This window comes from Ascaphus truei, chromosome 9 (genome assembly GCF_040206685.1).
Source record: "Ascaphus truei isolate aAscTru1 chromosome 9, aAscTru1.hap1, whole genome shotgun sequence".
Lineage (NCBI taxonomy): Eukaryota > Metazoa > Chordata > Amphibia > Anura > Ascaphidae > Ascaphus > Ascaphus truei.
Window position 1 is genome coordinate 37,939,156 of NC_134491.1, and position 12,562 is coordinate 37,951,717.

At 42.2% G+C, this 12,562-nt stretch overlaps 1 protein-coding gene across 1 annotated transcript in view; it reads left to right on the forward strand.

Moving 5' to 3' along the window:
• Positions 1-2,869: 2,869 nt before the first annotated feature.
• CCDC85C (coiled-coil domain containing 85C) overlaps positions 2,870-12,562 on the forward strand; it is a 170,398-nt gene continuing 160,705 nt past the window's right edge. The window contains exon 1 of the mRNA XM_075614393.1: positions 2,870-3,940. Within this exon, the coding sequence (XP_075470508.1) occupies positions 3,238-3,940 (703 nt within the window). The 5' untranslated portion in view covers positions 2,870-3,237. The remainder of the gene's footprint in view (positions 3,941-12,562) is intronic.

Sequence of the window (12,562 nt, forward strand, 5' to 3'; positions counted from 1 at the left end):
GCGTTTCAGCCGCCAAAGGCCCTTGGCGGCTGAAACGCGTTAGAGGTGCGGGGGGGGGGGGGGGGTGTTTTCCCCTCTCTCTCTTTTTAAACCTCCATGACAGAATAAAGATTTTTTGCACAGCCCAGCCTCTGTGATCTGTTGCACGGCCGTGCCCGCTGTTATCTCCTCCCCGGTGAGGTCTTTCTATCTGTGTTTATATATTAAACGAACAGAAAAGGAAAAAAAATCCTTTCGTCGTTAATGTAAATATTTTGCAATGTGTTGCTGGACCCTCTGGCAGTGAAAGAGTTAAACATGCAACAAGAGAAGGAGTGGCACAGTGAGTAAAGACACTGACTGGCACTGAGTTTGCAGTAGGGGAACCGGGTTCAACTCCCAGTGTTGGCTCCTTGTGACCCTGGACAAGTAACCCTATCTCCCTGTGCCTCAGGCACCAAAAAAAACCCCATAGATTGTAAGATTCACGGGGCAAAGACCTGTGCCTGCAAAATGTCTCTGTAAAGTGCTACATAAAACTAGCAGCGCTATACAAGTACATGCTATTATTATTACAACAAATCCTACATAATTTATTTTTAAAAATACACAATAAACCACAACATTACTTCTTTTTAATGTTACCTCTTTACTGCACGCTACAGTGAACAAAGATAATCTATCATGCATATCCTGGAACCAAGGTCACATGTGATGTGTGAATAGCTCCAGTTAGTTTTAACTTAGCCCCCTTTCCAAAGCACACCAAGTCCTGCTATATTTTCTTCACTTTATTAGAAAAGCAGCAGTAAATACAGGCACTTGTGGATGTTATGTTGTGACGAGAGAGTGCTTCTCTACAGGTGCTTTGTAGTTAGGGGCAGGTAAAAAGGAAATGGCCTTGCCAAGAGGAGTATAGCGAAGAAGGGTACTCACTCTGCCAGTGTCAGGAATGAAAAGGAAGTGTTCGGGAATCTGGGTAACAGGAATAGTCTACAGGGACAGACTAACTGTAAGCAAGTCAGGGGGGAGGGCAGAATAGCCCATTCTGAGAAAGATCTCAAAAGTTGCTAGAGCAACCCACTGACTACATGTACAGAGGCAGGGATCGCAACATTGTCTATCACACAGGCACTGTGTGTGTATTCAAATACATGCAGCTGAAAATAAGGAACTGACAGGAAGAATCTACAAAGGGGGTGGGGGGGGGGGGGGGGTAGAACAGAAAGGAGCAGAAATAGATATTCCTGTTCCAGGACAATGCTACTTATTTTTATTCTACTCATGTAGAAAAAGTAATAAAACATGGAAAATGAAGAGTTACAGTACACTGGCGACACAGTTTATTACACTGCGGCCAGATCCGCAAGCCGGGAGATTTCCCGGCTTGCTAGTGGCCGCCCCTCGGCGTGCCGCGCATCATAGACGCGCGGTCACGCGTCTTCGGGAGCGTGCGCCCCCCTGCACGCGCGTCCAGGGCTCCCCGAGGGAGCCCTGGTGTCCCGCGATCGCGGGACGGCGGCAGGGGGTTCCGGGGGACCCGGCGGACCCGGCAGCGGTAGGGAGAGCGCCCCGATCGGAGGGCGCTCTTCCGCTGCTTCGGCGCGCGCCCGTCACCCTCGGGCGCGCGCCAGGCTACTGCTGCGGCCAAGAACGGGCAAATGCTCGAATAAACTTGGCCGCAGCAGTAAATAGCTTACAATCTAATTCTAAGTAACCATTGAGAAGGGTCATAATTAAATGTATTAATGTTTTACTTTAAATTATATATATTTGTAGCCCCGTGTGGTTTTGGGCTATATTTCTACCCTCCTCCTGGCAGTAATCCCTGTGTAAGGGCAGGTTTGCCAGGAGTTATCATGGGTTTCCCCCACCTCAAGCAATTGCACTAAGGAAGTGAAGGCAGGTCGCCTGACTCTGTGTCCAATCAAGAGACACAGGGGCGGTGCCTGTTGAAACTACTTAGGGCATTGACCTTCCTATTTAGGTGTCAGGAGAGAAGAGTAGCAGTAGGAGAGGAGTTGGAGTAGGAGAGTTAGAGTGTATAGGTGGACCATATCCCTCCTACCCTGCATAGGGGGTCGGGGAAGAGCTAGACCCACTCTGGGTGGCCCTAGGCCCAGAGTGGAGTCAGGGGATATCCTATGGCCGTATGCAACTGTCTGCAACTGTATGCTGTATCGTGTGCTGCTGGGACTTGAATAAAGTGTCCTGATTTAAAGACACAGCTGTTTGAGACTGGAATTTCTCATCCCTGAGAGGGAAGTTCTACTGTAGGGATTCCACCCCATATCCCTGGGGCCTGCAGGAGATGGAGGCGCTACACCAGTGAGGAGAATGGAGGCACAACCCCAGAAACCTGTCCTGTCTTCCTCCATGTCACCGCAGGAGACTCAGGGCCCCCTGTTGACAGCAGGTAAACACCACATACAGACATGTAGCCTGAGCTTGAGACACCCTAGGACACTCTATGTGAGATTGGGGGGGGGGGGGGGGAGGGGTTAAACGGGTTACAGTTGGAGGGGGGGGGGTAAACCGGTTACATATTTATTATATCTTCTTTATTTAATAATTCTTCTGTGTATATTGTTGTCCCTATATTAACAATAAAATTATGAATACAGTAAATACATACTGTGCATTTAATTTTGAGAAAGATAAAGTAAACAATACAATGTGCAAATGTATTTCCTTTGCCAAAGTTCAATGTTACTCTTCTTGTTCCTGACGGAACTGATGCCATATTCCCATCTTTCTATCATTCATTGCTGTATTCGCTGGTGTTATTTATTAACCACTAGTCCTGTATGTTGACCTAGTTTTGAATGTGTTGCGGTGTGTCCTTGTCAATAAAGCTTGCTTAAAAAAAAAAAAAAAAAAAACAAGGGCAGGGAGCGTTTTGAGCGAGAGCTAAACTGAAGGAGCTCGCGCCCGGCCAGAGCTGGGGGATTATCTGCGGTCAGGCGGACATTCTGCTTCTTTGTTGTTTCTTTGCAACGGGGAAAGCTCCCAGGAGTAAGAGAAGAGGTCACCAACAACTTTAATACATCTTGTGCTCGGAATAGGAGAGCTCGGGGTCCTGTTCATATCTCTTCAGACCAAGTTTCTGAGATACAGAGACCGGTCAGCAATGAATGAGTCTCAATACACTCTGCTCTGTTTAGTCCCAGCTACAATACAGCAGGGGGGATGTATGCCTAGTTTATAAAAGGGGAGTTTATTTGCCTTTTCTCCCTATTTATTTTATCCTTGATTAACATGGCAAAGCATTCCCAGGGAGGTTCTGCAGAAGACCTGAGCCAGCTATCAGACGAGGAGCTGCTCAGATGGAGCAAGGAGGAAATCATCCAGAGGCTGAGGAAAGTGGAGAATGAGAAGATGGACTTGATGGTAGAACACGGGAACCTGATGAAGGATGTGAACAGAAGGCTGCAGGTCCATCTGCATGAGATCAGGGGGCTGAAGGAAGTCAACCAGAAACTTCAGAATGACAACCAGGAGCTGAGGGAGCTCTGCTGCTTCTTGGATGATGATAGGCAAAAAGGCAAGAAGCTGTCCAGGGAATGGCAAAGGTTTGGGAGGCACACTGCCAGTGTGGTGTGGAAAGATGTTGGGACTTACCAGCAAAAGCTGAAGGAGCTAGAGGCAAAGCAAGAGTCCCTTATGAGAGACAACCTAGAGCTAAAGGAGTTAGTCCTCATGCTGGATGAGGAGAGGAATGGTGCTGGATCACGGAGCTCCATTGATAGCCAGACCAGCTTGACCAATTTGAATGGGGTATCAGGCACTAGAGATGTGGGGGATGGCAGCAGCACCTCCAGTACCGGGAGTGCAGGAAGCCCTGATCACCAGCACCACCACCACCCCAAACCAGTGGAGAAAAAACCTGGGACCATAAAGAGAGCCGTGGATGACCCGTCCACTCCTACTCATCACAGGAGTATTCCTAATGGCCTCAATGGTACGTCCCTACTTCCATGCATGTTTTGTGTTCAAGGTTACCCTTGTGATTTATGCTTGAAGTTTCCAGGAAGATGATATGTGTTTCACTGTATACATACATTCTCTCTGTGTCTCTGTCTGTCTGTCTGTCTCTCTCTCTCTCTCTCTCTCTCTCTCTCTCTCTCTCTCTCTCTCTCTCCTACTACTTGGAATAAACACATTTTATGGTATGCTCAGCACAGAGACTGCTGTTCTCTGTGTGCCCCTCACAGATGGTCTTTAACACACACAGAACTAACCAGCCCATTACTCACAGTTGGTGTATGGAAGGAGTTAGACTCCAGGGTACCCTAAACGTGGAAAGATGCCAGGGATACAATTGGGTCTCATACTTGGAAGCAGATTAGATAATGAGCAGACGAAGGGCCTCATGCAGAGAGCAGCGCTATTTCAAATCTCGCCATTTTTTGTAGAAATTCGCGCAGAAAACTGCAGAAAATGGCGAGTTACGGAAAACGCGCCATTTTTTTTTTCTATTGCAAAATCTCGCCGCGCGGCTGGCGAGAACCTACATCTCGCCAGTTTTAAAAATATCCGAATGCAGAGAGGTGCGAACGGCATCTAGCGGCTGTTCGCGCCAAGAAAATGGCGCAATTTTCTAGTATTTGCCGCGCCAAGAAAAGTTGGCAAGAAGATGGAGCTCGCCGCCTATAGTAAAGGGGAAAAAAATGCGCGATTTTTTTTTTACACATTTCTGAAGCGCGCATCTCTCCAATTTAAACTCGCCACACGCATCCATGTTAAACATAGCAGAATTCGCACATTTCTGCATATGGAGAATAAAACTCTCCAAAAAAGCTACTTTTTATTAAACTCGCCAATTTGAAAATTCGCTGCTCTCTGCATGAGGCCCTAAGTGACAGATGTGGTCCTAATATGACCTCAATTTAGAGCTAGTCATTTTGAGAATGAGTATGAGCATCTGTAAATTATTAAAATGATTTCATTGTATTTTTGGTTGTTTCAAGTTTAAGTTGGAGTAATTAGGCAGGGAAGATGGTGGCGCTGTCATTGTTTGATGTTATAGAGTGTTTATTTAGTAGAGAAATGGGGAGATGGGGTCTAAACATAAAATGCTGCTTTCAACTGATAGTGAATTGTTTTTTTTAAATTGTGAGTCAAAATGTAAGTACTAAAATGTAATAGAAACCTTAAAAAATGCGCCTCTTCATACATATTAAATGGTATGTTATTTTTGATTGATACAATTTCAATTAAAACACAATTATATATTTTTAATAGTATTAGAAAATATCTATTAGTTTAATATTATTTGTAATTGCCATACTTTGAAAAGAAAATCAACTTTTTACCTATAATATGATACATCCGTTTTGGGTTGATACATAGCAACGTAATTCAGCACTAACAATATAAAAATACTTTGTAGGACTAATACCAAGTTGAATTTGGTGGACGATTTTGACGCATTTTTTATTTTGTGTCGCACAAAAATATTATTTTTTAGTACAAACCATCTATATCTGTACCAATACCAAAATTGTTAACCCCTTATCTGCAAGGGGTTCGAAATGATACAACAGTGCAATTGATATTTTATTGCTATAACCAATCTAAGAAGTGACTTTAAGTCAAAGAAGTCATATTAACCATATTAACGTTTGGCTTCCTAAATGAACCAATCATTTATTTACTAGTCTCTGTGTATCAATTAACTTTTGTCTTTTGAGAATCTATTAGCTTCAGTGTACGAAGGTATTTTGCTATAATTTTGACCAGTGTAAGTTTATATATGGAGAGTGTCAATAGAAAAAGATAAGAGAATATGTACTGTGTGTACAGCTATAATTTTACATCACAAATTCCACCGGTTTCAAGGTGAAGTATGTCTCTCTGCCAGCAATCTGTATTAGATATAAAAAAACTTGATTTAAATATGTATTGCTGTGTGTCAAATAAAACTTGTCCTTGTCTTAGATAGGACATAGCCATTAGTTGCCTGTCTGTTAATGCTCAGTTTTTGAAAGCTTATTTAATAAAAAAGCAAATAGCTTTTGATGTGCAGTATAACCTTCAGTATTCCCTAACTGGTATATTAGGAGTAAAAGTGCCACTGGTTAGTTCTTTAAACTCATATTTGCAGAACTAGTATTGTATTTGTTTTCCAGAACAAAAAAAAAGTTTGTGTATGTAACATGGTGTGAAACCTTGAGCCCAGTTTGTACATATTTTAATACTTAATGCAGTATAGAAGTTTGTTAAAACTGTGCCCTATAATAGACATTTATATATGCATTCTTTAAAGAGACTTTGTTAAGGTTTTACAAAGCATGAGCTGTGTTCAGTATAAATACTCTTCCCCTATAACAGTGCCCAATTATGTACAAAACTATTTGTCTTTGCTCTCAATGCAAAAGAACTGCAGAAGATTACACTTACCTCTTCTCAATATTCATTTTGGAATAACCCCAGAAAATTTAATTTATTTTTCTGTTCATTCTGTTTTACAGTCATTAGGAGACGAGAGAAACCAGAAAAATAAAACAGGGAACAGATAACACAATCAAATTCTCAACTCGCCACAAACGTCCCTAATGAAAACCAATATTACATGACACGTTATATACCTAATTATTAGAAATAATACGATAAAGGGAGATTTTACAATTGTTTTGTCTCATTGTATGTTTCAGGAATTCTTATTTACTGATAGAAGTATAAATATCTTGTGGGAAACAAGCAAATTAGCTTTTGCATTTAAGGGCTTGTTACTATTACTAGATAATAGCATAGGTCAGACTTTGTTTTCGTGATTGACACTTAAGGAAGCCGTTTTAATATGACCAATTTAGATTGAGTCTAAGCTTCTTCCTTGAATCCTGTCAAACACAGGCCTCTGTGTAAAGGAATTTTTTTCAGGCTCTAATACAATGTGGAAGAGTCCTGCAGGTGTAATGTAAGGAATCCAGCAAGTCAAGTTTGGCATTAACTCCTTCAGCGCTGAAAGGCCCTGCACAGTGTTTATAAAATGACCTTACTGTAGGATGTAAGTGAATCTGCACCAGTATACTAAGCCAACGTGAAACAGGGCCATGTATATGGTGATATCAAACTGAAAATGATTGACAACGTTAATTGTTAAATAACTCACAAATTGATCAAAGGTACAACCCTTTCTACATGATGTTAAAACTAACACTTGCAAGTCGTGTTTTCTTGAAGGTGCTGCTCCTTGGTCTATTTTCTTTAGTATGGATACAAATTGCTTTGTCTTTTGCAGTATAAGCTGAGTCCCCTGTGCCGCTGACCGCGCTCATGCTTGGAGAGCGGTGGCGTCACCAACTCTCCAAGCATAAGCAAAGGGTGTCTGCGCTGTTTCGCAAGCGCGCGCGGGCGGGAGGGCGTTGCAGGCAAGCTGAACGCAGTTCAAAGTCAGATTTCTTTGTTTACGCAAGCGCCAAGCATGAGTGAGCATCCGTGCCCGCGCTAGAGCGTGCATGCTCCGCGTGAGCGGGGACATAAAAATTGAAATAGCCAGAAGCAACCTCGGCAAGCAGCGTGCTCAGCGACACAGGGGGCTCAGTCTAACTCCTAAACTCAGTGGGGGAATGCCCAGTAGCCCCTAAAAAAAAAGTAAGCATTGTATATTCTAGTATTCAATTGCATTTACAGTCGGGGATCCCCGAGATGGGCTTTCAGATCAGTCTAATAAATTATCCATGTCTTTTTAGACAGAAATATGAATTGTATATAAGGTGTTCCGTGGCTGAATGCTTTCACTTTTTGCCAACTCTAGTAGGTCAGACAGCACCCTTTAAGTACACACTGTCAGTTATAAGAATGGACGTTATATCTTTTTTCAACCTCATCTACTATGTAACCATGTAACAACATTCAGTTTTTTGGGGTTATGTATCAATGTCCCTTTGGTGTAAACGTGGAGCAATTCTGCTTCAGTATCTGCACTAGATTTATTAAATGCAATAGGATTGTTTTCTTACGAACCGAGTACAATAATGTGCCTTGGGATTATTTGCACCCAATGTTTCTTGTATTCTTTGTTGCTAAATTTTCACACATTCTTTTCATGACACTTAGGCCTTGCATTGTTTATTTAGTTTTAACAAACTACACATTCTTATCTGTACCAGTGTCAGTGAAGAAAATTAATGAAGGGCAACCCCCCTCCCCCCTTCTATCTTCCTGGTCTTAGTTGTAAGAACTGGCAAATTGTCATTGTAAATACAAACATACATTCAATCTACACAAAGTGAGACTCTCTATGGCACTGTCATAGAAACCTTTAAAACCTGTACTTTGTTAGGACACTGACACATTAAATACATTATGGCGGGTAAAAAGGTGACAACCCACCCCCACCTTACAATGTACAGCAAATAAAAATATTACAGAAGCCACCGTAACTTTTTATTTGATCATTGTTCCTCATTCCCTCTAGAGTGTAAGCTCTCACAAGCAGGGCCCTCATTACCACTTTGTATCTGTTTATGCATGTTTGTCCTCACTTGTATGTAACTTTGTTTTTTGTAATGTATATGACATTGTACCGCTTTACAAATAAACGATGATAATAATAGTAATAATAATACTTGTGAGCACATTGACATGTCTTAGACAGGTCTGCAACCCTGCTTTTCACAATTATCTCCCACTGATGTCAGGGATTCTGGGAAATTACATGCAAATGAGCACACAGTGTCACTCAATAATTTAAAATGAGTCAGAACATTGGCTCATGTACTGTAATTACAAAAATCATGGTATTTCACCTCAGAATTTTAAAGCAAAATTGGAGAACAGAAAATGAGTCTCATTTGAGTGAAACATAGAGAAGTTTAAGAGGTCACAAAACAAAATGAACACCTAAAAACTAATCTTTAAACTTTGTACTACAAGAAGAGACTTTGTGTTACTTTAAGCATATATACTAAATAAACCTATGTAGATATGTCATATTGCTTCATTATACCTACACAAGAATGCAGTGTTCTCCGCTAATAATATCCCTTACATTATTTATTTATTTATTTATTTTATTTATAAAATATTTTACCAGGGAGTAATACATTGAGAGATACCTCTCATTTTCAAGTATGTCCTGGGCAGAGTTAAGACAAATAATACATGGTTACAAATAGTTACATAAATGATCAGGGTATACATTATATACAAGACATAGCATGCACAGTTAAAGAAAATATATATTATGGGCGTATGAAACAGTTACAGACCAGATTAAAATGTGAGACAGCCTTAGTTACTTACATAGTTTTAGTCATGCAGACGTGTACCATTGGCACTAGTGTGGTAGAGAAGTAACCAGAGATTTTGGGTATCAGACACATCCTTTTCACCACAACAATGAAACTGATTGCCAGGGGAGAGTGCAGGATCTCTGTAACTTGCTTACCTTCTTCGCTGTCTCTTCCTGCCTGGTCCCTCATCATGGCGCCGCAACATAAAATGGCGACGTGTCACCATGACAACGGGATATAACGGGATTTGTTGCTATGACAACATAATGTCGCATTGCATCATAGCGTGACGTGACATCCTGTTGTCATGGACGAGACACCATTTGACGCCATGGTGCCATGATGGGGGACCCTGTGAAAAGATGGCGAAGGAGAAGATAAGAGGACCGGCACCACGTCTGCACCGAGCCCCACAATATTCCTAGTTGTCTATGGAGGGAGGAGAGGCATGGGGAAAAGGCAATGGGAGTTTATAGCAAGCATATGGAGTTGGAATAGGTTGTGAAGACAATAAAGTAGGCTGGCGGAAACGGGGCAAATGCCATGTGTGTGTGGGATGGTAGAGGAGAGTGGAGACACTTTTGGAAGTTTTGGGGAGACAACAGATACAGTAAAATGGAGGGGAACAGTCTGGGCAGGTAGCAGAGTTATTGCATTCTAAATATTAAAATAAATGATATTGTTTCTTAAAGATTCTGATTTGAAATATAGTATACCTAGTGTGTATAGCATTGTGCAGTGTAAAATGAAGGGGTTAATGGGTAAGAAGCAGTAATTGATTTTACTCTAGTTGACATAATTAATTGTTACTTTAGAGTTCAATAAAGGACTTGTGGTACAATCGCTCCCTGCAGTGTTGACCAATATCTACCTCCCAGTGTACAAACTATTATGTGCAGAATGTGTCAAAGAGACATTCCCTGTGGATTTGTATTGATCTACTTTAAAGCTCCATTGTACTAATCTTGATCTTTAACTCATTTAGCTTTTTGCTCTGTAGAATACAACAAATCCAAAAGAAACAAATCTCGAAGAGGATTTAAGAACATTTAAAGCCACCTCATTCTACAAAATATTTTTTTTATGCTTTTGCATGTATGTTTATTGTCCATATAGTGAACATGCTGTTGTTGACAAAACATTTGAATGCTGCAAACAAGTATATATGAATGCTATGTTACACATATAAATGCTCTTATACAAGTAGGCACTGCTACCAGGCTTTCTCATAAGAAAATTGTTACGGAAATGCAGCTGACCCATTTCTAGCAATAGATTTCTAGTGGCAGAAATAGTAGCATTGTCTAAGGGAATTTATATATCAGGGAACACTGTACCAGAACACAGAACTTGTGCATAGAGCCTTTACATATTCCTCCATAGCAACAGAATTATTCTTATCCCAGTTTCTATGGGAAAACCACTACTCTCTTTATAGAACATTAAGCATTGTCTGTTTCCATTAGTGTTTTCCATTTTTGTTTGCTAAAAAAAACAATGTTCTAAGTGAAAATATCATCCAGTATGTAAGTGTAGGGATGTGTTAGTTGTTCCCCTTGCTACAGCGCATTTCCAGAGGGAGTGTTGAGGTTCGGCAGCGGCCCAATGGCATAGGGCGCCGCCATGTTGTTGCGCAATAGCGGGGTGTGACGTCAGTAGCAGAGAGAGTTCGCGCATGCGCGGTGCAAGCGCGCGAACAACTGACCAATAGGAAAGAGGCTCCGTCAGTAACTACAACTCCCAGGAGCTCTAGCGAAGTCACCTGCCGCCAGGGAGCCAATGGGAAGGCTGGATTAGCAGGAAGCAGGAAAGGGAAGCGTGGGGGAGAGGCCACGCTAGTTAGAGGGCACCGGAGGAGCAGGGAAGGAGGTAGTGTGAGTGCTGGGGGTCTGTGACCCACCTGCATAGGCTAGATCTTCCCTGAGGGCCCTAAGAGGTTCCCTGAGTCACCGTAGGTTGTGTACTGCAGGGAAGCCCAATAGTGATAGGAATATCACCCCCTAATGAATAACAGATAGGGACAAAGAGTGCAGAGTCGCGGTTGCTGCTAGTCATCTGGGACCAGGTTGCTGAGCATCGCGACATCAGACCAACTGCGCTGGATCGGCGGATCCTTTTTGAAGTTGTCACCGGTCACCGTAGTGACCGGCAGGTATTTAACAAAGTGCACCAACACCGGTCAACAGGCGCTGATCCCGCCTTAGGGAACACTCTTTGGGGACACTAAGTGGAGTGGCCAAAGGACTGAGCCTATATACAATTACAGTACATGGACACGGTGTGGGGGCACGCGGTGACGGGACAGTGACATTACTCCTTAAGAGAAAGTGGCCGAGCCACTAGCGTTATGAGTATAAGTATAAGTTAATGTATGTGATATGTGTTATTGCCACGGTTAAGTATTAAGGGTTATTTTAGCATTACAGTAAATTAGTTCAATCATATGTGTGTTGCTATTGTTCTTACTCAGGGGAATCTTACACGATGGGGATCCTGGGTAAGTGGAGGCACTGCCAGTAAGATAATTGCTCCCCAGGCTCCCAGCTAGCGGAGGCTCAGATCTCCTGGAGCCACAGGTGTGTGAGTACAGTACCCGTAGTCACTCTAGAGTGCAAGAAAGAGGGCTACATTAGTAAGTGTAGGAAAGGCAAGATACTTGTTGCTATATGTTTTGTAACAGTGATGGTGTAATGGGAAGTTTGCACCCTTATGCATAAAGCTCTGTTAAATCAGGGAATATAACACAAGGTTACCTAAAAGAAAAATACATGTTATGTTCCCTGAGATAACACAGTATTCACAAAGCGAATTATATGCAAAACGTCCATACTACATCTCATTAGAATGCTGTTAATGTCATGTTATTGTAAGATAACATTGTGTTACCTTGTAATAATGTGATGTTATGTAAGTCCTGGCGTTACTCCTACCCATGTCCAGAAATAGGACGTTTGCTGGTGTGGAGAGAGAGCGGAAAGGGAAATAACTCTGTTATTTAAATTATGCCGAACTGAGGCCGGGCTTGCTGCAGGGGGAAGAGCAGTTGTCCCGGCTCTCTCCTCCCCTCCACCCTGTTGGCGACCCTGGCTGGCACCCAGAAAAAGCTTGGCGGGGGACACCTCATCTCTACCTCTCCCTTAGGAAGAAGTTGGGAATTTGGGCAATTCTAAAAAAAAATATTCTTGCATCTGAGATTGTCTGTCAGTGTTTTGTAAGACAAAATACACAATACATTATGGGAATTGGCTATTGTTTTGGCTCAGTGTAACTGGTAGCCACAAATATATGTTACATGCACAGTCACTGTTACCCAGTTACCATGTTTCACAGCTTTGAGTTTTATT